The 26,224-nt window shown below is 54.9% G+C and overlaps 3 protein-coding genes across 6 annotated transcripts in view; 2 read left to right on the top strand and 1 right to left on the bottom strand.

Moving 5' to 3' along the window:
- Positions 1–14,760, top strand: part of SLC2A1 (solute carrier family 2 member 1) — a 30,858-nt gene extending 16,098 nt beyond the window's left edge. Inside the window, exon 11 of the mRNA XM_062013154.1 lies at positions 13,189–14,760. Within this exon, the coding sequence (XP_061869138.1) occupies positions 13,189–13,197 (9 nt within the window). The 3' untranslated portion in view covers positions 13,198–14,760. The remainder of the gene's footprint in view (positions 1–13,188) is intronic.
- ZMYND12 (zinc finger MYND-type containing 12) lies at positions 2,136–17,417 on the bottom strand. Of its 4 annotated transcripts, none has more exons than XM_062013158.1 (9): positions 17,307–17,406; positions 17,238–17,261; positions 15,183–15,316; positions 8,515–8,686; positions 7,384–7,553; positions 5,707–5,829; positions 4,760–4,880; positions 3,260–3,405; positions 2,136–2,275 (listed from the first exon to the last, which is right to left on the bottom strand). In XM_062013158.1, exons 1-9 carry the CDS (start codon positions 17,368–17,370, stop codon positions 2,156–2,158), a joined length of 1,074 nt encoding a protein of 357 aa, XP_061869142.1. In that variant the 5' UTR covers positions 17,371–17,406; the 3' UTR covers positions 2,136–2,155. The 4 variants fall into 4 exon arrangements, with proteins under 4 accessions (XP_061869142.1, XP_061869143.1, XP_061869140.1 ...); XM_062013159.1 differs by having other exon boundaries at positions 17,238–17,255; XM_062013156.1 differs by having other exon boundaries at positions 17,238–17,415.
- On the top strand, positions 17,354–22,140 carry PPCS (phosphopantothenoylcysteine synthetase). The gene is made up of 3 exons (XM_062013160.1): positions 17,354–17,945; positions 19,777–19,880; positions 21,618–22,140. Exons 1-3 carry the CDS (start codon positions 17,369–17,371, stop codon positions 21,939–21,941), a joined length of 1,005 nt encoding a protein of 334 aa, XP_061869144.1. The 5' UTR covers positions 17,354–17,368; the 3' UTR covers positions 21,942–22,140.
- The last annotated feature ends 4,084 nt before the right edge of the window (positions 22,141–26,224 follow it).

The following is a 26,224-nucleotide window of genomic DNA, read 5'->3' as shown; positions in this document are numbered from 1 at the left end:
GGGTTGGGGGGGTTCTGCCTGGGCCTTGCTCCTCCTCTCCCTCTGACTCAGTTTTTGGGCTTGACTCCCTTTTACCCCCCTGCAGCTGGGGGGAAAGGGGGCAAATCTGCAGCCAGCACCAGTGGGGAGGGGAAATGTGCTCCCCCCAGCCTTGCTTTGGACCTTCCCCCCCTTTCCAGGTTGGAGGATGTGGTTTGCAACATCTTCCCTAAATTTAGGGAGCCCAGCTCCCTCTGCATCTGCTTTAACAGCCCTGAGCTGGTGACCCACAGCCATGGGGCTGCTGCCATGAGCTCTACCCTACTCCCTCCCCTCCTTGCCCCCCACAGCTGCCCCCTGTGCTCTGCCTCTGGGGCTGAGAAGCTGGAGCTGTTGTTGCTTCTCACTGGATGAAGCTTTCTTTTTCCCCTTTGAACTGCTGAGGTGCCAAGAGCTGCAGGTCTGAACACTTATGGACAACCCCCTCCCCTCCCTCCACTGATCTCAGTCATTTCAGGCTTATTTCTCTTCTTTGATGCAATGTCTCTTTGCCCTGGAGTGCACACACTGGCAAGTGGCTGGTGCAGCCTGGTGTAGGCAATAGGTCTTGTGAACCAGGGTTCTTCTCATCTCCCTTGCTAATGTGTCCCTGCCCAGCCCCTGCTCCTGGAGGTGCTCAGCCCTCAGGCAAAGGGAATTCTCACACTGCTTTTATGGTGTTAAAACAGCTGGGAGTGGTGACAGTGAGCCCCTTGCCTGGCATGTCACACAGGCTCAGCCCTGCTGCAGCGTGCCCAGGGATTACCCACAGCTCCAAATCCCCACCAGCAGTGACCCAAATCCTCTGTGCCCCTGGGCACGCTGCCAGAAGGCACAGCCCCCCTCCCCTGTGTCCCCCAGCCTGGGGAGGGAGGGTGCTCCAGCTGTGGAGGGATGTGCTGAGGGTGGATGGATGGATCCATTAGTGTATCTCATAACCTGAGGTTCCTTCCCCCTGTCCCCTCAGCCCCTCCTTGTGCAGCCCAACCCCTCACCCCTCACCTTCCCTCTCCAGCACCATCAATCCCCTCTAATTGTTCAGCATCCTGCTTGATGAAGCGTTTCAAAAAAGCCCATTTGACTCCATCCCAAAACTCAGCAAGGCAATTAAACACACTCCTCAATCCTCCTGGAGTAAATGAGACTTAATCATGGGCTTAAAGCTCAGCTGAGCTCAGCCCTCAGCCCCTTTCCCAGCCCCGTCACACGCTCCGGCCTCTGAACACCCTTCGGCACGTCCCGTCCCGCTCTCCTGGGCTCTCTGCTCTCCTGCTGAGGTCTCTTTACCCTCTGCCCTGCACATCCTCTCTCTCTCTGCTCTCCATGAGAGCTGCAGGTTGGGAGGGCTGTGGGCAGGAGCAGGGGGTGGCACAAGGGGCTTCCCTGCCGTGAGGTTGGTGTTGGAGTGATGCCTCTGCTGAGAGGAAACCGTGTCTCCCCTGGGGTGGAAGCTCTGTGGAGCTCGCTGTCCCTTCAATCTCTCAGGCTGTTTCTAGTCCCTCACTCCTGTCTCATGGTCCCTGCTGGATGCAAGTTCTTCCCTAAGTGGAACAAAGGAGTCCCTGGGTGCCCAGATCCACGTGACTCCCCTAAAGCTCTGCAAACCCCCGTGGATATGGAGCTGGAGGGGACCCTGCTGAGAGGTGCCACACCTGGCCAAGCCCAACCAGGCCCTGGGCAGCAGATGACAACCACCTGAGCCAGGCACATAGCCAAGACCTTCCCCTCCCATGTCCCTCCCTGCTATTTCCCTCATCAAACCAAAAGGCAAACTGAGGGAACAGGTCCCAAACACACCTCAGCTGGTCACAGCTTCTGGCTGGGCAACGCGAGGATGTCAGCGGCCCTTTGCTTATCCCTGAGGCAGGAGGTGAGGATTTCTGTGCCATGTGTTGCTTGTGCTTTTGTTCCTCACCCTCACACTGTTCCACCAGAGCTCCAGCAGCCCCTGAAAATTAACTCCTGCCCCCCAATGTGCAGTTTTCAAACAGCTTTTTGCAGCAGTGGCAGAAAAGACCCAGGTGGGGAAAAGCTTTTTGTTTGCTTTCAGCAGCAGAGTTAAGCAGCTAAAGCTGGGGAAATGGATCATCCAAAGATAACCTGGGCAACACCAGAGCTGGTAGAAAAAAAGAGTTCTTTATTTTGGGTAGGAAGCCTTGGAGTTAATCAACTTTAACAAATGATCAATAGCTTCCAGAGGCTCTTGCTGGGGCAGTTGTTTTGCCAGGTCCAAGGCTTTCGTCCCCACCTCTCGAGCCTGGAAGGAAACAAACACATCCCACCCCCCAGGGATTGGCAGGACTGTGGCTTTCCTCAAGGGGTTAGTGACAATACCCACAGAGGCTCCCAGGAACTGTGGCACTGGGGCAGAGCCAGGCAGCCTCCTGCTTCCCAGGGTGACCTGGACAAGCAGCTTTACAGCAGAGCAGAGCTGGCAGCACAGTTGGGACCCAGCAGTGCAGACAGAAGTGATTACTGCCCTCAGCCCCCTCCTGGCTCACCCAGCAGCTCCTCTGAACGTTCCCAAAGCCATTTCAGGACTCCTCAGTCTGAACTAACCCCCTCCCTAGGCAGCTTTGCCAGGGATCAGCCATTCTCACAGTTCTGAAGCTTTGCCCTTTTTGCTAGCTTGGATTTGTTTCTTCCTGTCTTTCAAACCCTGACTCACATCACTAGGCCTTTGTGTGACCCAATGAGGACACAGGGATCTGTATTTTCACCTTCAAAACAGGAAGAAGCAGTTTGGGCTCTTCAAGCCCTTTTGCCTAAACCAAGAGCTCTGCTTTCTGCTCAGCACTTCCTCCAAATCAATGATGAAGGCAGAGAACTGGGCACTCTCAGGCTGGCAATCACACCTGAAGGTGTTCTCCATCAAAACACAGGGGAGGAAATCCAAAAGTGAATGGCAGGGTCCATGGAGTGAAGCTCCAATCACATCCTGGCAGTTCCAGGGAGGTGGGCTCAAGCACAGCTCAGTCACACCTGAGCAATGTCCAAATGCAGCCTGTGACAGGCAGGGGCTGTGCTGCTCCATCCCTGACACGGGCCAAGCCTGGAGGATCCACTCTGGTGACAGAGACCAAAGCAGATCCAGTGGATCTACTGGCACAGACTGTGCCCTGGTCTTGTGCAGAGCTACTGGGGCAGCTTTGTCTTCAGGCAACTGGCTCTGTGGGATGGGATGAGCACCCAAAGGGAGTCAGTTGACTCTCCAGGGCCCTTTTCCCCAGAGCAAACTTACCTTGGCTAGATCCATGGCCAGGTAATAAAGCATTGCAAGAGCATGCAGAACCTTGGTAGTTTCCCCAGGTTGTTGCTTTGGGGCCTTTTCTCTGACATCTAACACTGTGTTCAGGACTTGGGTGGCTTCTGCTTGCTGGGCATCAGCTGTGTGGAGAATGAAATAACCTTGTTGGGTGTTGGATGGAAGAGAATACATTCAAAACTGTCCAGTTATCTCTTCTAGACATCAAAGAGTTTCTACTCTAGGCATCACTGTGGTATCCCAGCTCCATGCAGGTTCCACAGCCATTAGCTGCTATCTTTTCATCCAGGCAGTAATTGTGTTTGACTGGCCTTTGGTGGGGATGTGGAGTCATCACAGCTGCATGAAAAGAGCAACTCTCCTATGTGTTGTGGGTATCATGTCACCCTGTCTTGGTGTGGCTCCTTCCACAGCAAGGTTGATGGAGACAACATAGGTGGTAGAAAGAAGGAGCAGAGTCTGGTATGACTTCAGTGATGTGTAGGGCAGTGCCATGCACATAAATGTTAATGCTTTATCACAGAATCCCACAATGGTGGCGATGGGAAGGGCCCTGCAGAGCTGCTCCAGCCCAGCCCCTGCTAAAGCAGGTTCCCCTGGCTCAGGGGGCACAGGAACGTGTCCAGGTGGGGTTGGAAACCTCCTGAGCAGGAGCCTCCACACCCTCCCTGGGCAGCCTGGGCCAGGGCTCCCTCACCTCAGCACCAAAGGAGCTGCTTCTTGTGTTTAAGTGCAACTTATTGTTCTCCAGATGACTGACCACATCCTCCTGAATCTCATCCTTTAGGGATTTATCAGCATTGATAAGGTTCCCCTGAGCTCAGGCTTCTCTTCCCCAGGCTGAGCAGCCCCAGGTCCCACAGCCTTTCCTCATCAGGAAGATGCTCCAGTCCCCTGATCATCTTGCTGGCCCTGCACTGGCCTCTCTGCAGCAGTTCCCTGTCTCTCTGCAGCTGGGGAGCCCAGCACTGGCCACAGGACTCCAGCTGAGGCCTCAGCAGGGCAGAGCAGAGGGGCAGCACAACCTCCCTGGCCCTGCTGCCCACACTCTCCTTGCTGCCCCCAGGCTGCCACTGGCCCCTTGCCCACGAGGCCACGTTGCTGCTCATGTTGAGTTTGTTCTCCCCCAGCACTGCCAGGTCTCTGTCCTGGAGCTGCTCTCCAGCAGGTCACCCCCAGCCTGTGCTGCTCATGGGCTTGTTCCTCCCCAGCTGCAGGACTCTGCCCTTGGTGCCCCTCAGCAGGGTCCTCTGTGCCCAACTCTCAGCCTGCCCAGCTCTCAGGGACTGGCAGCTCAGCCTCTGGGGAATCAGAAGGGATTGGAAAGAATCCCTGCACCCCACTGCTCAGAGTTACAGCATTTGGGGGTAAAAGCAGGGGAATCTGCTTTAGCAGGGGGATGATCTCTAGAGGTCACTTCCAGTCCCCACCATTCTGGGACTGTCCCCAGGGCTCTGTGCAGCAGCAGACACTCACTCACAAGCCCTTCACAGACTTCCTTGTCCTCAGTGAATGGAGACATTTCCGGTTGTGACTCCAGCATTTGCTCCTGAGCTTGAACTGACTTCAGCAGAAAAGAATGCCAGATGCTGGTTACCTATCAGGAAGCAAAGGAATCATTTCACTTGTATGAACACATGTTATTTAGCAACTAGTTGTTTTATAAACAATGTGTCCTGCAGTGCCCATCCCTGCCACAGGAACTGGTTAGGGAGCTGGTTGGCTGAGCTGGATGGCTCACACAGGGCTCTGACTGCCTTTCTCCCAGTGGCAGCTGGAAGCTTGGGTCTTTCACTACTAACTCCCATCACAATTGAGCAAATCTAAGTGGATTGGGACCCAAAAGCAAAGTGGCTGGAAGTTTGGGAGGCAGCTTGTGCAGCTGCCAGCGCTGCATGGCCACAGGACATGAAGCTGAACAGACAGCAGCTTCTTTCCCCACTAACCAGAGCCATTTGAGAATTGCTTCTCCTCTTCCTCTACTCCATTCTGACAATCTTCCCTCAGGGTGGCTTTTCACTGATTCTCAGTGTATGTTTTGGCTGCCTCATTTGTATCCCACTGTATCCCTGCCCAGGGGAAGCTCCTTGGTGTCTCTTTTTACTTGTGGGACCCTCTTTAAGCCTCTGGTGTCTATTTGAGGTTTTAAAACCAGTTTTTTAACAGCTTTTGGCTGCCCACATTGAAGACAACTGGAGTACAGGATTTCTCCCTCCTCCTGGTTTTGACTCAGAGAAAGGTTTAAGTACAAAAAGGGTTTCTGAGCCTGATCCTAAAGGGCAAACACTGGTTCTTGATGTGGTCAGCAGCTGATTAAAGGCAAGCAGAACTAGGGAAAACATTGGAAAGAGTACAAAAAAAAAACCCACCCCCAAACCCAAACACAGAGAGGGAAACAGAGGATGACCTTTGGTTTTACCAACCTCAGCATAGAGGGAGTGTGCTACATCCATTTTGTTCTGGTGACAGAAAACATTGGCCATGTGGAAATACCCTCCAGAAGCCTCGATGGATTTTAGTCCAAATGTAGAGCTGGTGAGGTAAATCTGAAATGAAGACGACAAAAGCCCCCAAACCCCAACCCAAAAGGCACAGGTTTAGTGTTCCTCTTGAAGCTGGGAATGTTGCCAGTGTGGATTCATCACACTTCATTTTGTCCCGTGTCAGTTCTGACCCTGATTAGCAAATGGGACTAGAAAAAGCTGCATTTGGGCTTTTATGCAAAGGAAACCCCCCCCACACACACTCAGTGAGGCACAGGAATGGGGATAGGAATGCCTATCCCAACCTGTTATCCCCCCCGGGGCTGCTTTCCTACATCTCCAGCAGCACCTCTCCATGCTTCCAGCTCCCAACCTGCTGCCGCTTTTCAGCCGCGCCGTTCCCCTCCCCGCCCCCTTCCCCGCGCAGGGCAGGGCAGGGGAGGGGGGAGGCACTGCTGCATTCCAGCTATTCTGAGCTGGCGTGTGACTCTCAGCGGACCTCGGGCAGGCAGCCAAAGTTCAGGCAGGTTTTGGGCTGCTCTGAAGGAGAGCAGTGACTTGCCCCCTTTTATTACCTGCCATCCTTCCAGGTGATAGTGCCTCAAAACCTCAACGGCACGGCCGAGAATCTCCCTGAAAAGTTGTCAAACTAATCAAAAGACAGGGTTGTACATGTAATAATAGAAAGGATCTCATTCTCCTCAACTCTATGGCATCATTTCCACCCACACAAAGCCACTATCAAGTTCAACAGCAGTGGGGGGACATCGCTCTGCACCGGCTAAATTTAGCCTCCGTGGGACATAAATAGGATGTTGCAGAGTTCATCTGCTTTTGGGGGATCAAATGACAGGCAAAGCATCCTCAGGAACAGCACCTTCCAACCTGACAAACTGGCCTCATGGTTCAAAAGGTTAAATCAGGTAAAAGGCTGTAGGATCAGACATTTGAATGGTTCAAAAGGTGTTGGTTAAATAAAGGGCTGAGGGAGAAGCGTGGTGAGGAAAAGGAAGGTCCAAATCTAAAGTGAGGTCTGTGCTGGATGAAAGGCAACTACAGCAGCTTGGGGTAGGAATGTCTGATCATCTCAGGACCATAACCAAGCTGACAGATACATTTATAGGCAGATGCAGAACAGACCAGGGATGTGTCACTTCAAAGGGGGAAGGACAAGTGGCAGAACACAACTTGGCTAACACAGGGGTACCCCAGGTCTCTCAGATCCAGCCAGTTCAGGTGTTTGTGATGTGTCCCAGCACCTAAAAGCAGGATTACAAAATCTGCCTGCTGGGGTTTTCACATTGATGTGCAAGTGTTAGAGGAGGAAGTGATGAAGGAGGTTGTGGCCAGGTTGGGGTCAGGCTCTTGACCAAAGCCACAAGCACCAGGACAAGAGGAAATTGTACCAGGGGAGGGTTAGATTGGAGATTGGGAACAATTTCCTCCTCCAAAGGGCTGGAACAGGCTGTGGTGGAGTCCCCATCCCTGGAGGGATCCCAAAGCTGTGGGGCTGAGGGCCATGGGTTAGTGGTGGCTGTGGCACTGCTGGGGGAACAGCTGGACTCCATGAGCTTTCCCAACCTCACTGATTCTTTGCCTCAGTATGAGTTGGCTTACATCAGTTGCCAGGTGGTACAAAGCCTCTTCAAAGTTGCCTTCAGCTGCACATAAAAGCCCCAGCCTCCGGTGTAACTTCCCCTGAAGAGCAGCACTGCAGCCTGGGGTTGAGAGGACAATCCACTGGGCTTGGGAGAGATACTTGGATGCCTGCAGGAGATGGCCAACACCTGAGATGCCACATGGAGAAAGCAGGAGAAAAAGCATTGTAATGGGGGTGTTTTTGGGGTTAGAAATTGAGAGAATAGTGCTGCTCCATGACCTCAAAGGTCTTTTCCAACCTAAAGGATTCTGAGCTACAAAGGCCAAGTTTGTGGGCTTCCCCACTTCATTCCAAATCCCATTCCCAGACAGACCAGGTGTCTACAAGAGAAGCCAGACCCTGTTTTGCATTCAGTGTCTCTGAAACACGTGTTCAGACCAGGTTAGTTACCAGCAGCCACTAATGACTCGTGTATGATCACACTGGGATTACTCATGGGTGTTTATTTTCTGCCCCCATCCCCTCCCTTCTCCTTCTCTCCCCACAGCATTTATGCCAACCTTTGAGACAGCTCAATTCTGGCTGCAGAGCTCTGTGTGTGCTCCTGTACCAGCCATGATTTACAGTCCTTTCTCTTTAGGTGTGCAGCTGAGGAGAGCAGTTCTCCCCTTGCAAAGTCCTGGCTTGACATTTGTCACAAAGCACACAATGAGAGAGAGAGAGAGAGGGAGGGGAAAAAAAGCTTTTGTGAATGAAGTGAGGCATTCCTCAGATGCAATGGCCTCAGAAATGTTTGCTGGTTGCCTGAGATAAGAGCACAACCAAGCACCCCAGGGGATTTAACACTTTTGAGAGTCAAAGGAAGCCACAGAGGTAAAGAAGAGATTTGTAGGCTCTGGTGTAGAGGGAGAAAGCATTTCATTGATCTCTCATCGATGATGAGCCATTCTTTTCCTCAGATCCATAGAGAAAAAGGGAGGGGGGTGGAGGACTTCACAAATCTCTCCCAAATGCCCTTGGGGCAGGGTAGAGACATGGCACAATGTTGGCAGAGCTGCTCCTTCCCCGATAAATGGTGAAAGGAAACCAGAAACCTGACCTAAGGGAGGTCTTGCCCTTGCCAATGTCCCTGTTGAGACAATACTCACCAGTGGAGGCCTCAGCCAGGAGGAGATAAGCTGGGACCAGCTGCACCGAAGCAGAGCCGTAGGCTTGGGTAGCGAAACGCAGGGCCTGCAGAGCTGCAGGGATGGCTTGTGCATGCTGCCCACCTGAAACAAAGCTCTGGGCTGTGCTGAACGCCAGCTCTGCGATGGATTTCTGCAGAGACACAGTCAAGGGAGAGAGGGAAGGATAAGGAGAGAGAGAATGCACTTTGCATGTCACAGAATCCCAGGATGGTGGGGGTTGGAAGGGCCCTGCAGAGCTGCTCCAGCCCCAGCCCCTGCTCAAGCAGGTTCCCCTGGCTCAGGGGGCACAGGAACGTGTCCAGGTGGGGTTGGAAACCTCCTGAGAAGGAGCCTCCACACCCTCCCTGGGCAGCCTGGGCCAGGGCTCCCTCACCTCAGCACCAAAGGACTTTCTCCCTGTGCCATAAGTTCCAGCTTATGTCCATCACCCCTTGTCAAAAGTGTCCCCCCATCCTCCTGAAAACATCCTCTTGTAAGTGTTGCTGAGATCCCCTCCCAGGCTTCTCTTCTCCAGGCCTTGCAGCCTTTCCTCCTCACACACATGTTCCAGCCCCTCAGCATCTTGCTGGCCCTGCACTGGCCTCTCTCCAGCAGTTCCCTGTCTCTCTGCAGCTGGGGAGCCCAGCACTGGCCACAGGATCCAGATGAGGCCTCAGCAGGGCAGAGCAGAGGGGCAGCACAACCTCCCTGGCCCTGCTGCCCACACTCTCCTTGCTGCCCCCAGGCTGCCACTGGCCCCTTGCCCACGAGGCCACGTTGCTGCTCATGTTGAGTTTGTTCTCCCCCAGCACTGCCAGGTCTCTGTCCTGGAGCTGCTCTCCAGCAGGTCACCCCCAGCCTGTGCTGCTCATGGGCTTGTTCCTCCCCAGCTGCAGGACTCTGCCCTTGGTGCCCCTCAGCAGGTTCCTCTGTGCCCCAACACTGAAGTTTGCAAACTGTAAATCAGTTATTGGCACATGGGTTGTGCCTGTAATTACTAGATGGAAATGGAAGCTGTTATATCAGAGCCTGGCTTTCATCCCTGCCTGTGGCAGGAACAGCTTGGGACATCATTGTAGGTCACACAGTGTCTGAGGAGACCAAGAATCCTTCCTGTCTGTGACAAAAGGGCTAATAAGGATGTAGCAATAAAAGCTGTGAGGCACAGAAAAACCATCATCACAAGACCATAGAAAGGATTAGACAAAGGGGCTATGGTGAGGTTCTGCTGACGGTAATAAGGGTGACTCAGAGCAGGCAGCAGAGCGGGTGGGTTGCCAAGCTGCTGCCAGCATGGCACAGCTCCAGCTGCAGGAGACACGGGCTGGAAGCCAGGAGAGAGCTCCCAGTTGGGGCTGCAGCTCCCTCTCACCCTCTCCTGGCCACTTCTGCACTTGGGATTTTGGGCCCAGGGGCTGGGAAGATGGGCAAAAACCTTCTGGCTGAGTTGCACTCCTGTCACACCCATGCCCTGGGATGGGTTTGGTGCTCCAGCAGCTTTTGCAGCCATTCTGGTGGTTGTAAGGGTTCTACTACAAGTGGTTGCTCCCTGCCTTTTGCCACTCCCAACCCTCCCCACTGCAGCTGCTCTTTGCAGCATCCAATCCACCTCTCAGCTCCAGTGGAATGCCTGGGGGATGCCAAGAGCTCCCCAGCCATGGAGCCCCCACTATGTGCTGAGGAGATGGCAGTGAAAAGAAAGAGGAGCCAGGATGCTGATTTAGCTGTTTCTCTTTGCTTTGGGCATGATTGTTGCTCCTGTGTTGCCTTTTCACACAAGCAGTGCAGTGGTAAAGCTGCCTGGAAAGAAATGTTGTTGCTTGGGGTGCCTGGCAGTGCTGCCATGGTAAAGTCAGCAAGGTAACTGGCTCTCCTCCTGCTGGAGGCATGGACAGGCATGAAAATACCATCCTACCTCTTTTTATTGCCTTTCTTTTCCAGAAGACTCAAATCCAAGTGCTTCTGGAGGTGCTTTGGCATTTTGCTGAGCTCTGAGGGCTTAGAGAGAGTTGTGCTGGGGGTGAAGGAACAGCTCAGGGGCAAGGAACCTCAGGGACAGCCTGTAAGCACTTGCTGGAGATGCTGGTGGAGGGGAAGGGGTGTTCTTTCTGGCTAAAGGAGAGAGCTTTGAAGAGCACACCTGTATTTCTATCCAGGTCCTACATTGCACCACACCCTGCTACAGCAAAGAGAGCCAAGAGCCAGCAAACACAGTTGATCAACCCCTCCTGGCCCCTGAGCTACCAGCACAGGGAGTGAAAAAGGCACTTGCCAAAAGCCAGCTGTGTCAGAGGAGCTCAGCACGGGCTCAGGGCAAGGAAGAACAGAAGCTGTGATTTATCAGGCCATGTTTTCTGTTCATGCCACTTTTCCCTCTGTTGCAACTGGCCACAGGCTTTGGGGTATCAAGCAGATTGTCATCTGGGGAGGTGCTGGAGATAGCATCTCTCTTTTTGCCTCCTTGTCAATAGGATCAGGGGTGCTGCCCAGCAGGTAAGCTATCCCAAAACATCTTGCAGTGAGGCCAAGGGAAGGGTGAGACTCTTGCACACTTCCCAGGAGGAGAAGAAAGGGCAAGAGTCAACAGGAGCCCTGCAGCTCTGCATATTTAAGAGGGAGCAGTTACAAGCCTTGGGCGGGGGGGGGGATCCATAGCCCTGCTGCTCTTTTTCATCTTGCCCATAGCCCCACACCTCCAGCCCTGCACACTTTGGGCTCTTTTCATCTGGGTTGCAATTACTGAGGTTTCTCTGAAGACTCCCCCACGCAGTTGGGGTTTGAGGAGGCTGAGGACCCCCAGGTGGGAGCAGGAAGTTGGGATCACACTTGGGGTTCAGTATCTCGTTCATTTACTCCCTCCCAGGCACCAGAACCGAAGGTGCACGTGAAGAAACAACGATTTCGAGAGGAAAAGCAGCGTCCCAGTGAGTCTGAGCAGAAAGCTGCAGTCACTGGGGCTGGCAGCAGTGCCAGAGGGCTGCCAGGGCTGGCTGAGGCCAGGATCTTTTCCCATAGCCAGGGGCTGCAGTCAGCTGCCATCACACAGGCAGGTGAAGCCGTGCTACAAACAGAAACTTGGAGGGTTGTCAGTCTGCAGACAGCCCCCCTGGCCATGCCCACAAAAGCAGATTGCTATCAGCAAAGCTTTGGAGTTCAGATGAGGTGTGAAACTCAGAAGCTCTGGTGAGGCTGGAGCTTTGTCTGTTTGCTAAACAAACACCCTGCAGGAGTTGGTGAAGTAAGGCTGAAATCTTCAAAATAAAAGGATAAGCTCACAGGCAGGTTTTGAGCAGAAGGGTTTGTTCTCTGATCATCATGAGACTTTGTAGCTTTTCCCTTTTCCAAAGCCTTTTTCTTGGCTCTGTGAACAATGTGACAAAGCCACGGGGGACAGGGCATTAAATCATCTCACTTTCTGCATGTGGCTTGTCAGCCCTCCTGGGCCCAACATGCTCTCCCCCAGAGCTCCCAGCCCCTAGAGACTTCATTCTGCAGCCTCACTGTGACAGTGAGCAAGTAACCAACACCCTGTCTCCACTTTTTCACTCCTTTCTGAGGAAGAGAAGGAAGAGAAAGAGCCCCAGCACATACTGTCCTGGGAATCTATGTTATTTAAATAGCCTGGAGACAAAGGTCAAAGAACAAATGTAATGGGGTTGTTAACGATCCTATCTCTGCTTGGGGGAGAAAAAAAGTAACATCAGAGTCTGCTCTCTAAGGTTTCTGCTGGGAAGTCATGCCAAGCCTGAGCTGCAGCTGCAGGGCTGCAGTTGCTGGCTGCTGCCCTGGGTGTGTGCTGCAATCCAGAAGAGAGACTCCTCCTTCTCCAGCAGCCTCATGCTCCTGTTGCCTTTCCCCTGGGAGCTCATCAACCCAAATCAAGCTCCTGTCTGCCAGTCACACGGGTTGTGTGATCATAGAATGATGGGGGTTGGAAGGGACCTTTAGAGCTCATCCAGTGCAAACTCCCTGCAGAAGCAGCTCCCACCTAGATCAGGTCACACAGGAACGTGTCCAGGTGGGTCTTGAAGAGCTCCAAGGAAGGTGCCTCCACACCCTCCCTGGGCAGCCTGGGCCAGGGCTCCCTCACCTCAGCACCAAAGGACTTTCTGCTCCTGTGTCAGTGGAACTTGTGTTCCAGCTCATGTCCATCACCCCTTGTCCTGGCACTGGATACTACAGAAAGAAGTGTCACCTCATCCTCCTGACACTCTTTAGGTACTTGTGTTGCTGAGGTGCCCCCTGAGCTCAGGCTTCTGTTCCCCAGGCTGAACAGCCCCAGGGCTGCAGCCTTTCCTCCTCACACACATATTCCAGCCCCTCAGCTCCTTGCTGGCCCTGCACTGGCCTCTCTGCAGCAGTTCCCTGTCTCTCTGCAGCTGGGGAGCCCAGAACTGGCCACAGGACTCCAGCTGAGGCCTCAGCAGGGAAGAGCAGAGGGGCAGCACAACCTCCCTGGCCCTGCTGCCCACACTCTCCTTGCTGCAAGTTGCTGTAGAGTCAATGATGCAATAGCAGATGCCTTTGACATCAGTGTTCAATACAGAAGGGAAGTTTCTTTGCAAGCTTTTAGAGGTGAAGGTGTAAAATTCCCTGCCTCTCCCCCAGTAAGACTAATTTTAACTATTGTTTTGGGTTTTTTTTTGTTTGCAGACCTCATGAAAGATCAGCTCATGTGTGACCTGGAACAAAGGAGCTTTGGCCTCTGTCCTGCTGCCTCTGGGACTCGCTGTCCTAACACACCTTCTTTGGACTTTGGTCAACAAATTCACCTGTGATTTTCAGAGATGGATCATCAAGTTGGTTCATCAATGCTCAATTCATAGAATCACAGAATCATTTCAGCTGGAAGAGCCCTTTAAGCCCCTGGAGCCCAGCCTCTGTCCCAGCCCTGTCACCCACCAGCCCATTGCCCTCAGTGCAACACCCACCCAGCTCTGAAACCCCTCCAGGGATGGTGACTCCAGCAGCTCCCTGGGCAGCCCCTTCCAATGCCTGACAGCCCTGGCAGCAAAGAAATTCTTCCCATGAAACCTAAAGGAACCCTCTGCCCATCACAAGTTTTTACCAAGCAGTTTTGGTCTAAGCAGGTTAGATTTCCTCTTTCTGGATGCTCCCAAGAAAGGCTGCAGCAATGAGCCAGACACCAAAGCACTGTAACCAACCTTAAAAATAACAGACCATAGAAAATCCAGGAGATGAATGATGTTCTCAGTGCCACTCTTTAACAGTTACTGTCTCTCTTCTCCTGTTGTTCCACAATCAGGAGTTATGCAGTGATGGAAGGGCCAGTTTATTTTTATGGGGAAGATGATTGAAGTAGCAGATGTGTTTGGGTGGGTTATTTCATTTTCTTAACATTGTGGAAAAGCAGATCCTGTCACCCCACAAACAAACAAACAAACAAGAGCTGAAAAGCACTTGGGCTGCAAAAGAGCTGCACAGCTGCACCACCCAGGAGGCCAAAAAGCAGAGATAAAAGACTGTACTGAGTGGGAAAGGGTATTTAAAGTTGGCCAGGTAAACAAAAGGAGGGGATTGTTGTTTCTCCCCCTCTCCCTGCTTTGAGAAAGGGGAATCCCTCTCAGCAGCAGCAGGATGAGGACAGGCTGTAAGAAGCAAAACTCAGATGGCTCTTGGACTAACAGACGTGGTGAGGATGGGAGATGCTGGATCATCACTGCTCAGGAAGCTCAGGGCTTGGAGTAAGGATGTGAAAAAGGCAGGAGGCTCATGAAATTGGAGAGAGGATGCTCCCACTCTCCTTAGGGAGGGGAGAATTTTGATAATAAATACATCATAGATCCCAGCATGGTGGGGGTTCATGGTGGGGGCCCTGCAGAGCTGCTGCAGCCCCAGCCCCTGCTACAGCAGGTTCCCCTGGCTCAGGGGGCACAGGAACGTGTCCAGCTGGGGTTGGAAACCTCCTGAGAAGGAGCCTCCACACCCTCCCTGGGCAGCCTGGGCCAGGGCTCCCTCACCTCAGCACCAAAGGAGCTTCTCCTCCTGTTCCAGTGCCACTTGTTGTGTTCCAGCTTATGTCCATCACCCCTTGTCCTGGCACTGGGCACTAAAGAAGAAGTGTCCTCCATCCTCCTGACAAACACCCTTTAGGTACTTGTGTTGCTGAGATCCCCCTGAGCTCAGGCTTCTCTTCCCCAGGCTGAACAGCCCCAGGGCTGCAGCCTTTCATCCTCACACACATGTTGCAGCCCCTCAGCATCTTGCTGGCCCTGCACTGGCCTCTCTCCAGCAGTTCCCTGTCTCTCTGCAGCTGGGGAGCCCAGAACTGGCCACAGGACTCCAGATGAGGCCTCAGCAGGGCAGAGCAGAGGGGCAGCACAACCTCCCTGGCCCTGCTGCCCACACTCTCCTTGCTGCCCCCAGGCTGCCACTGGCCCCTTGCCCACGAGGCCACGTTGCTGCTCATGTTGAGTTTGTTCTCCCCCAGCACTGCCAGGTCTCTGTCCTGGAGCTGCTCTCCAGCAGGTCACCCCCCCCAAACAAAGCTCTGCAACTAATTACCAACCAACCAAGGAGGTATCCTCCTGACACTACACACACCAAAGTATGGGAAGAAGAGATCCAATTGAATTTCACTGGCAGCACTTCAAAGTGATAATGTGGGGTTTTTTCCTTGTACACACCTGCCTCCTCAGCAGCTGCTCCATGCCATGGTTTCTTTCCTTTTCAGACAGGAGAGGAGGGAGGGAGGGATGGATTGGGATCAGCAGCTGGCAGATCTGCTCATGGATGCTCACCCAGTCAGCTCTTTGATGATCTACATCACTTAACAAAAAACAGAGAAGAATGATGTTTGTGTTGGCTTGAAAATGATGTAAAGGAAAATGATTGCCTGTTGTGCCTTCTGGTCTTTCACCACAAGAATTACCCACAACAACCACGAGCCCTTAGTCTGATGGCAGGGTACCTAATCTAGGCTTGATATTCCCCCAGGAGAACATGGCACAGTCCTGCCAAGTCACCACCAGAAAATCTTACTTAAACCACTCACAAACCTTCCCACACAGTTCCAGGTGGGGCTTTCACCAGGGTGGGACACACAGAAAAAGACCCCAAAGACAAAAAAAGAAGTCATTGTTAGAGTACTGAAAGGGAGAGTTAACAAGTGACTTCACTGAGGACCCCCTGTGAGTGAAGATCTTCATGTAAACACCTGCAGTCCCTCACTGCACAGCTCTGTGTGATGTGAGAAGTGATGGCTGAACAGACTCACTCCAGTTTCCACTCCACTGTTTCATAGAATCACAGCATGGTGGGGTTGGAAGGGGCCTTTAGAGTTCATCCAGTGCAACCCCCTGCAGAAGCAGCTCCCACCTAGATCAGGTCACATAGGAATGTGTCCAGGTGAGTTTTGAAGAGCTCCAAGGAAGGAGCCTCCACACCCTCCCTGGGCAGCCTGGGCCAGGGCTCCCTCACTCCAACACTGACACAGTTTCTTCTTATCTTTAAATGGAACTTGTTGTGTTCCAGCTTCATCCCATCACCCCTTGTCCTGTCACTAGATATAATAGAAAAAAAGTGCTGCCCCAACCTCCTGACACCCACCAGTGAGATATTTGTAACTATTCATGAGATCCCCCCTCAGTCTCCTCTTCTCCAGGCTGAACAGCCCCAGATCCCACAGCTTTTCCTCATAAGGAAGATGCTCCAGTCCCCTCAGCATCTTGCTGGCCCTGCACTGGCCTCTCTCCAGCAGTTCCCTGTCTTTCTGCAGCTGGGGAGCCCAGAACTGGACACAGGACTCCAGATGAGGCCTCAGCAGGGCAGAGCAGAGGGGCAGCACAACCTCCCTGGCCCTGCTGCCCACACTCTCTTGCTGCCCCCAGCCTGCTACTGGCCCCTTGCCCACGAGGCCACGTTGCTGCTCATGTTGAGTTTGTTCTCCCCCAGCACTGCCAGGTCTCTCTCCTGGAGCTGCTCTCCAGCAGGTCACCCCCAGCCTGTGCTGCTCATGGGCTTGTTCCTCCCCAGCTGCAGGACTCTGCCCTTGGTGCCCCTCAGCAGGTTCCTCTGTGCCCAACTCTCAGCCTGCCCAGCTCTCAGGGACTGGCAGCTCAGCCTCTGGGGAATCAGCCAGTGCTCCCAGTTTGGTGTCAGCAGGGAACATCTGTGATGCTACATCCTGGGCCTTTTCCCTGCCTCCATCCTGGGTCTCATCTTTGTGCCATAAGCCTTGTCCTGGTGCTTGTCCCTGTGTCCTGAGCCTCATGCCAGGGCTTGTTCTTGCCTCTTACCCTGTCCCTGTGTCCCAGTCTGCACCCTGGGCCTGTCTGTACGTCCTAGGCTGGACGCTGCCTCCTGGGGCTTGTCGTCAGCCTGCTTTCTGGATGAGTTCCTGTGTGACCTACTCCAGGGGGTCTTGCTCTGGCACAGGGGTTGCACTGGATGATCTTTTGAGATCATATTATCATAGAAGCCCCTTCAGAGTCTGTGATTCCTTCTGTGCCCTGGGCCTGTTCCAGCCCTCCCGGGCCTGTCCTGCGTGTCCCGACTCTCGTTATGAGGCTGCCCCCAGCCTCCGGCCCTCCTGAGTCTCACCTCAAGCCTCCTCCCTTGCGCCCTGGGGCTGTCCCTCGTGTCTCACCCTTGTCCCCGTGCCCCTGGCCCTTCTCCCTACAGCCCGGCGCGGGCCTCCTCCTCCCACGACCCGCGTCCCACCTCCGAGCGGGAGCTCTCACCAGGAGTAGGCGAGGCGGCAGCGGCCGCAGCGGACCCGGGCCGCCGCCGCCCCGCACAGCTCACAGCGGTGGGACCCCTCCAGCTCCGGTTCCGCTCCCAGCGCCGCTCCCGCCGCCGCCGCCGCGTCGCCATGGCGACGCTTCCGGGAAGGAGGGAGGGCGGGGAGGCGGCAGCATGGCGGCGCTTCCGGCGGGGCGGCGCGGCGATGGCGGCGCTTCCGGAGGGGCCGGCGATGGCGGCGGCGGGCGAGGCGGCGGCGGAGCGGCGCGTGCGGGCGTGGGCGGCGGAGCAGGCGGCGCGGGGCCGGCGCGTGGCGCTGGTGACGTCGGGCGGGACGCAGGTGCCGCTGGAGGCGCGCGCCGTCCGCTTCCTGGAGAACTTCAGCAGCGGGAGGCGCGGGGCCGCGTCCGCCGAGCGCCTGGTGGCCCGCGGCTACGCCGTTTGCTTCCTGCACCGGGCCCGCTCCGTGTTCCCCTGGGCCAGGGTGCTCCCTCCCAGCGGGCCCGCGCTTCTCGACGCTCTCCTCCTCACCCCCGGGCCGTCCCCCGGCGTGAGCGCTGACCTCAGCGCCGTCCCCGCCTTGTTACCGGCGCTGCGCGATTACCGCCGGGCCACCGAGGCGGGCGCGTTGCTGGCCATCGAGTTCACCGGGCTCTCCGAGTACCTGGCGCTGCTGCGAGCCGCGGCCCGCGCCCTCGCACCCTTCGGTACGGGACGAGGTGACCCCCCCTCACCTCACCTCACCTCACCCGGGGGTTGTCCCCAGAGTGAGGGGAACAGGGAGAGCTCCCCCGGCACGAGAGGATGGGCAGCCCTGAGGGAGCCCGGGCGTGAGGGGATGGGGTGAACCCCGTGGGGTGATCCCAGTGTGAGGGAGGATGAGGCAGCCCTGAGGGAGCCTGGGCATGAGGGGATGGGATGAACCCCGTGGGGTGATCCCAGTGTGAGGGAGGATGAGGCAGCCCTGAGGGAGCCTGGGCATGAGGGGATGGGATGAACCCTGTGGGGTGATCCCAGTGTGAGGGAGGACAAGAGCATGGGGCAGCCCTGAGGGAGCCCGGGCGTGAGGGGATGGTATTAACATCATGGGGTGATCCTAGTGTGAGGGAGGATGGAGCAGCCCTGAGGGAGCCTGGAAATGAGGGGATGGGGTGAACTCATGGGGTGATTCCAGTGTGAGGGAGGATGGGGCAGCCCTGAAGGAATCTGGGTATGAGGGGATGGGATGATCCCCCATGGCGTGATTCCAGTGTGAGGGAGGACAAGAGCATGGGGCAGCCCTGAGGGAGCCTGGATGTGAGGGGATGGGGTGATCCCTGTGGGGTGATCCCAGTGTGAGGGAGGATGGGGGAGCCTGGGCATGAGGGGATGGGATGAACCTCATGGGGTGATCCCAGTGTGAGGGAGGATGGGGCAGCCCTGAGGGAGCCTGGCCATGAGGGGATGGGATGAACTCCATGGCGTGATCCCAGTGTGAGGGAGGATGGGGCAGCCCTGAGGGAGCCGGGGCGTGAGGGGATGGCGTGATCCCTGTGGGGTGATCCCAGTGTGAGGGAGGATGGGGGAGCCTGGGCGTGAGGGGATGGAGTGAACTCATGGGGTGATCCCAGTGTGAGGGAGGACAAGAGCATGGGGCAGCCTTTGAGGGAGCCTGGGTGTGAGGGGATGGGGTGATCCCCCATGGGGTGATCCCAGTGTGAGGGAGGACAAGAGCATGGGGCAGCCTTTGAGGGAGCCTGGGTGTGAGGGGATGGGGTGATCCCCCATGGGGTGATCCCAGTGTGAGGGAGGACAAGAGGATGGGGCAGCCCTGAGGGAGCCTGGGCATGAGGGGATGGGATGAACCCTGTGGGGTCAGGGCATGAGAGGATGGGATAAATCCTGTGGGGTGATCCCAGTGTGAGGGAGGACAAGAGCATGGGACAACTTTTGAAGGAGCCTGGGCATGAGGTGATTCCCCCGTGGGGTGATCCCAGGGTGAGGGAGGACAAGGAGATCTCCCTGTCTCTGGGTGGCCTCAGTGTGAGAGGACAAAGTGTCTCCTGGGTCTGTGGGTGTGTGGTGTGAGGGGTATAAGGGGGCTCATGGGGGTTCCAGCACCCTGTCAAGAGAGTCTGGGTTGTCCCCAGGGGCCGTTGGGGCTGTGCAGTGAGGGGATAATGGGGCCTGTGGGGGTTCCAGCACCCCAGTGGGAAGGTCTAAGCTGTCCCTGAGGGCCATTTAGGCTGAGGTTTGAGGGGATAAGTGGCACAGTGTGGGTTCCAGCACCTCAGTGGGAGGATCTGGGTTGTCCCTGGGGGCCACTGGGGCTGTGATGTGAGAGGACAAGGCCATCCCAGTGTGTGACTGTGTCTGAGGGGACCTCAGTGTAGGGGATCAGTACTGCCCTGCTCAGGACAGGAGGAGGGGAGGAGGCACTGGGCTCCTCTAGTTGATGTGAGTGGGAGGTTGACAGCTCAAGAGTCTCTGGTCTAGCCCAGAGGTCCCTGGGATGAGAAAGCCAGCAGCAGTGGGTGACTGCAGTTGTGTTTCTTGCAGGCTCCAGTGTCATGTTTTACCTGGCAGCTGCTGTGTCAGATTTCTACATCCCTGCCTCAGAGATGCCTGAGCACAAGATCCAGTCCTTGGATGGGCCCCTGCAGGTGAGGCACCCCTGGGCTGCCCCTTCTTTCCTTCCTCACGCTGGGGTCATGGCTGGCTGCTGTGAACAAGGCTTGGGGAAGGCTGCAAAACAACACTTTGCTGCCCACAAAAAGCTAGTGTTTCCCTTAGGAATGGGAAGGTGGATTTCCACAGGAACAGTTACATTGTTTTGTTCTTCCCTTGCACCAAGGGGCATGGATAAAAGAGTAAAGCAGGATCAGTCCTTCTCTAGTTTGAGCTATGTTTATTTTTAGAGTGGGATGAAGAGGGTAACTGGCAGGCTTAAGGACCAAAAGTGAGTGGTGCCACAGCTTATCTTCAGAGAGGAGAACATGGCTGGGTTCATCACTGCTTTATCTTAGAGAGACAGGAGTATTGCCTGAGTGGTTTCTGCTGTGGCATGTGTTAATAGCCTGCCTGTAAGGCTGCCTCCTGTTTTTCTAGCTCTTCCTTTAAAGCTATCTGTTCTTCCACCATGGAGATGAGTAGATGGTGGCTCTCAGCTGGCTGAAGCCCTCCAAGAGTTGTTGCTGGAGGGCTTGTGTTGCCTTCTCTCTGGCTGCACTGCCAACAGCATAAAGCTCTAGAGCATGTCTTGTGCCTAGCTTCCTTTCAGCCACCTAGAGCTCTGCATTTAGCACATACCCAGTTTATTTAGTTTCATTAGCTTTTAACAAGCTGCTGGCCTTAGTTTTTTTATCCTTAGTGTAGAAAGAACGAGGCCCTGCCTGATTTTCAGTGGTAGACCCAGAGGTCAGGACACTGGAGGGCAGAGCTCCTACTTTTTTCCCCATGAGTTGCTATGAAGAAGGGTTAAGGTTTGTTAAGCTGCTTGGATTCTGGGGAGCTGCAAACTCAGGACTTCTGCAGTTATAATTGCTTGTTTTTCATCTTCCTCTGCTGATGTTTGTATTCCCAGAGTGGGTTTTAACTCTTCAATAACAGGATGTTTATGCAGTTAGTGTGGGGCCTGCTTTGTTGCTTAAGAGCACCTTGCTTATTGTTCATGCTGGACTGGTAATTTAGTTTTACAGTGCTTGTCAGTGACATTTTAACCCCCTGACACCCACCAGTGAGATACTTGTAGCTATTACTGAGATTCCCCCTCAGTCTCTTCTCCATGCTGAACAGCCCCAGGTCCCACAGCCTTTCCTCATAAGGAAGATGCTCCAGTGCCCTGATCATCTTGGTGGCCCTGCACTGGCCTCTCTGCAGCAGTTCCCTGTCTCTCTGCAGCTGGGGAGCCCAGCACTGGCCACAGGACTCCAGCTGAGGCCTCAGCAGGGCAGAGCAGAGGGGCAGCACAACCTCCCTGGCCCTGCTGCCCACACTGTCCTTGCTGCCCCCAGGCTGCCACTGGCCCCTTGCCCACGAGGGCACGTTGCTGCTCATGTTGAGTTTGTTCTCCCCCAGCACTGCCAGGTCTCTGTCCTGGAGCTGCTCTCCAGCAGGTCACCCCCAGCCTGTGCTGCTCATGGGCTTGTTCCTCCCCAGCTGCAGGACTCTGCCCCTGCCCCTGTTGTAAAATAGCTTTTCCTTATGTTTAAATGGGACTTCTTGTGTTCCAGCTTCATCCCATCACCCCTTGTCCTGTCACTGGACACAACAGAAAAGAAAGTGCTGCCCCCACCTCCTGACACCCACCAGTGAGATATTTGTAGCTATTAACAAGTTCCCCCCTCAGCCTCCTCCAGACTTTCACTGAAGCTTTTCTTTGCTCTCTTTCCCTGACATAGATCACGATGAAGATGGTACCAAAAATGCTGTCCCCTCTGGTCAAAGAATGGGCCCCAGAGGCATTTGTGATTTCCTTCAAGCTAGAGACAGATCCTTTGATCTTGATCGAGAAATCCCGCCAGGCTCTGGAGAAATACCGTCACCAGGTGGTGGTAGCAAACGTCCTGGAGTCACGGAGAACCTCTGTGATCATCGTCACCAAGGACTCCCAGACCCCTTTAACTCTTTCTGAGGAGGAAATTGCACAAGGCATGGAAATAGAGGAAAAAATTGTGAGCTATCTTCAGGGCCAACACACTGCTTTTATAGAGAGGAAGGGCTGAGGAGCAGCTCTGAACCAAACAAATGGAGTTGTAATAGAGAGGGAGCAGAACTGGAGCCATTCTCTGTCCCAGGTGGGTGAAACAATCCTCAGAGGAGCACGATGTGAGAGGCTGCCATGCAGAACCCTGTAACCTTCCCTTGGTAATGGTTATTGTTGCTTGATTTGAAAAAGAAAGTAATAAACTGAAAGTGAAATCATTCCAAAGGAAAACACTTGTTTTGGTGTCTAAAGAAGGGAAAGAGATGCTGCTGTATTTCTGTGCTGTGGGCTGGGAGAACAGGGAGGTGGAGAAATGGGATGTGTTGGAAAGGTTGTCTGGAATCAGCCTCTTCCAAGCTTCTCTTTGGAATGTTGGACAGAAGGAAATGGTGTGTTGGCAGATGGTTTGGGTTTATGACTGGAGTGACAGAGCAGGCCAAGAGTTTGGTCTTGAAAGTGACAGTGAGACAAGTGTGGCACAAGTTGAAGGAGGTGACAGCAGTTTTGGAGAAGAGTGTCTGTTGCTCCAGGTGAGATCCAGTCGCCCTGTGCCTCGAGAACTGCTCAGAAGCTGTTCAAAAACACAGCATCTCAAGGGCTGGAAGGGACCTGCAAAGCTCATCCAGTGCAACCCCCCTGCCAGAGCAGCACCACCTAGAGCAGGGCACACAGGGACTCATCCAGCTGGGTTGGGATGTCTCCAGAGAAGGAGCCTCCACAGCCCATCTGGGCAGCCCCTGCCAGGGCTCCCTCACCTCAACAGGGAAGAAGTTCCTCCTTGTGTTTCTTTGGCATCTCTTCTGTTCCAGCTTGTACCTGTTGCTTGTCCTATCATTGGCCATCACTGAGCACAGCCTGGCTCCAGCCTCCTGAAGCAGCTCTTTCACAGAGGCTTCCCCTTCTGTTCTGGCTGTTGCAGGTGCAGGGTGGGGATAAAGATGAGGAGTGCAGGTGGTGATCTCTGAGTGGGGCTCAGCAAGAAGAGGTTGGAGGAGAAGCAGGTGGCAGAACTGTTTCCTTGAGAGGGGTGTGAGCCCCTGTGCCAGGCTGCCCAGGGAGCTGGGGCAGTGCCCAGCCCTGGAGGGATCCCAAAGCCCTGAAGCTGAGGTGCTGAGGCTGTGGGTCAGTGCTGGGCTGGGCAGGGTGAGGGCAGGGCTGGCACTGCAGCAGCCCCAAGCTCTGGCTGCCGTTAAGGGCCGTTTGTGCCTCGCTGGAGCTGGGGCCGTGTCACCCCCCCGGGCACTGACGGTGCCGGGACCGGGGCGGCGGAGCCCGGCTGTGGCCGCCAGGGGGCGCCGGGAGCGACGCCGGGAGCGACGCCGGGATGGGACTGGGATGGGACTGGGATGGCCCCGGGATGGGTCTGGGATGGGACTGGGATGGGTCTGGGATGGGTCTGGGATGGCTCCAGGATGGGTCTGGGATGGGTCTGGGATGGGCCCGGGACGGGTCTGGGATGGGTCTGGGATGGCTCCGGGATGGGACTGGGATGGGTCTGGGATGGGTCTGGGATGGCCGCGGGATGGCTCTGGGATGGGTCTGGGATGGGTCTGGGATGGGTCCGGGATGGGTCTGGGATGGGTCTGGGATGGGTCTGGGATGGCCCCGGGATGGGTCTGGGATGGCCGCGGGATGGCTCTGGGATGGCTCTGGGATGGGTCTGGGATGGGTCTGGGATGGGTCTGGGATGGGTCTGGGATGGCCCCGGGATGGGTCTGGGATGGGTCTGGGATGGCTCTGGGATGGGTCTGGGATGGGTCTGGGATGGGTCTGGGATGGGTCTGGGATGGGTCTGGGATGGCCGCGGGATGGCTCTGGGATGGCTCTGGGATGGGTCTGGGATGGGTCTGGGATGGCCCCGGGATGGGTCTGGGATGGCTCCGGGATGGGTCTGGGATGGGTCTGAGGCGGCTCTGGGATGGGTCTGGGATGGGTCTGGGATGGGTCTGGGATGGCTCCGGGATGGGTCTGAGGCAGCTCCAGGATGGGTCTGAGGCAGCTCCAGGATGGGTCTGAGGTTGCTCCTGGCCAGAGGCCGTTTGGTGCTGTTTGTGTCACAGCTCCACGCTGTTACATGACGGGGACTCCTCCGGTCCCGGCTGCTGAGCCGCGTTCCCACCTGAGTCAGGGAACTTGCCCTTGGCTCTGGTGTAGACAAAGCCCAGGCTCTGTCCAACAGCTGTGAAGGACAGGGCTGTTTGTGGTGCTGGTTCCAAACGTGTCCTGTGCACTTACTCTGTTCAAACTGCGTCATTTCACTGTGGAGTCTCCTCTGGACACATTCCAGCCCAGCTGGACGAGTTCCTGCCTGACTTACCCAGGGGCTGCTGCCCTGGCAGGGGGGTTGCACTGGATGAGCTCTCCAGGTACCTTCCAACCCTTAAGGTCCTGTGTCTGTGTGATTTACTTTCCTCTCAGCCCCTGGAATCATTTCTGCTAAAGGCAAATCTATTTGCCCAGCTTTAGGCTTTGATTTTCTTCAGTCATCTCAGCCTTTGCTGTGCTTCTTTCTTCCATGATTCTTACCTCCTCCTGTGGTGTGCATTGTCCTGGGCCTGAGGTAAAACTGGGGCTGACAGCACAGCTCCAGCAGCTTCTTTGTTGTGCAGCTTTAGGTAGCAGATAGAGGAGTGTGGGGAGATGTTGCAGCTTTCAGGCTCTGTTCAGTTCTGGCCAGGCTTTGGCTGGTTCAGCTCAGTTTTGGCTTTCCTGTTCAGTTTTGGCCAGGCTTTGGCTGGTTCAGCTCAGTTTTGGCTTTCCTGTTCAGTTTTGGCCAGGCTTTGGCTGGTTCAGCTCAGTTTTGGCTGGTTCAGCTCAGTTCTGGCCAGACTTTGGCTGGTTCAGCTCAGTTTTGGCTTTCCTCTTCAGTTCTGGCCAGGCTTTGGCTGGTTCAGCTCAGTTTTGGCTGGTTCAGCTCAGTTTTGGCCAGTCTTTGGCTGGTTCAGCTCAGTTTTGGCTGGTTCAGCTCAGTTTTGGCTTTCCTGATCAGTTCTGGCCAGGCTGCAGGTTTCAGGGAGCACCTCTGACAGACTTTTTGAGATGGGTGTGAACTGTGTTGCACTGATTTAGTGGCTGGTTCCTCTCTCACCTTCCCCACACGGTGGCAGACGAAGGACAGAAATGTTCCCATTGACAGTGGTCTGATGAAGAGAGGCCTCATTTATTTATCAGCAGGACCTAAACAACTACCCTTGAGATTTTTGATTGATACTGGAGCATAAGTATCATTAATCTAATTAAACTAGACCCAATTCAAATGGAACTTTTCAGGATGCTTTGAAAGTGGCTCAACACTGAGCACAGCCCTGGAGCTGCAGCCTGCCCAGGGCCCAGCACAGGGGACAATCCCTGCCCTGCTCCTGCTGCCACCCCACTGCTGAGCCCAGCCAGGCTGCCCTTGGCCTTCTTGCCCCCCTGGGCACGCTGCTGGCTGCTGTTCAGCCCCTGGCACCAACCCCCCCAGGCCCTTTCCCTGCAGCAGTTTCCAGCCCCTCTGCCCCAGCCTGGAGCTGCCTGGCCTTGGGGTGGCTGTTTAGGCTGGAGAAGAGGAGACTGAGGGGAGATCTCATTAATATTTACAAATATCTAAATGGTGGGTGTCAGGAGGTTGAGGCAGCACTTTTTTTCCTGTTGCATCCAATGACAGAACAAGGAACACAAAAAGTTCCATTTAAACATAAGGACAATCTCTTTCAGTGCTGAGGTGAGGGAGCCCTGGCCCAGGCTGCCCAGGGAGGGTGTGGAGGCTCCTTCTCAGGAGGTTTCCAACCCCACCTGGACACGTTCCTGTGCCCCCTGAGCCAGGGGAACCTGCTTTAGCAGGGGCTGGGGCTGGGGGAGCTCTGCAGGGCCCTTCCAGCCCCCAGCACTCTGTGATTCTGTGATTTTTGATAGCACTGGTGTCTCTGTTGGTGATGGTGTCAGTATTAGCTGTGCTGGTAATGGTGTCTCAGCATTTGCACTAACTGTATCTGCATTTCTAATGGTCTGTGTTTCTACACCTGCACTATTTTCTGTATGTCCTGTTATTTGATAGTTATATGTTTACATGTAACTCTCTAGCTGAAATAGTATCAGCAAAGAATTTATCTTGTGTTACCTGTGCCACTCATTCTGGGCTGTCTGTATTGGTATCCCAGTCTCTGTACTGGTATCAGGGTCAGTGATACTCATGGCAGTGGCATCTGCAATGGTTTCTCTAACTGCAATGCTGTCCCCATCAGCAGTGTGAAAGCAGATGGGTGAGAAGAGTATCCACAAAAAAGCCAGGCACCTTTGGGTGCTGAGTAACCCCAAGGCCAT

This window comes from Colius striatus, chromosome 21 (assembly GCF_028858725.1).
Source record: "Colius striatus isolate bColStr4 chromosome 21, bColStr4.1.hap1, whole genome shotgun sequence".
NCBI classification, from domain to species: Eukaryota; Metazoa; Chordata; class Aves; order Coliiformes; family Coliidae; genus Colius; species Colius striatus.
Note: the sequence above shows the minus strand (reverse complement) of the source record. Positions and strands in the feature narration are given on the sequence as shown.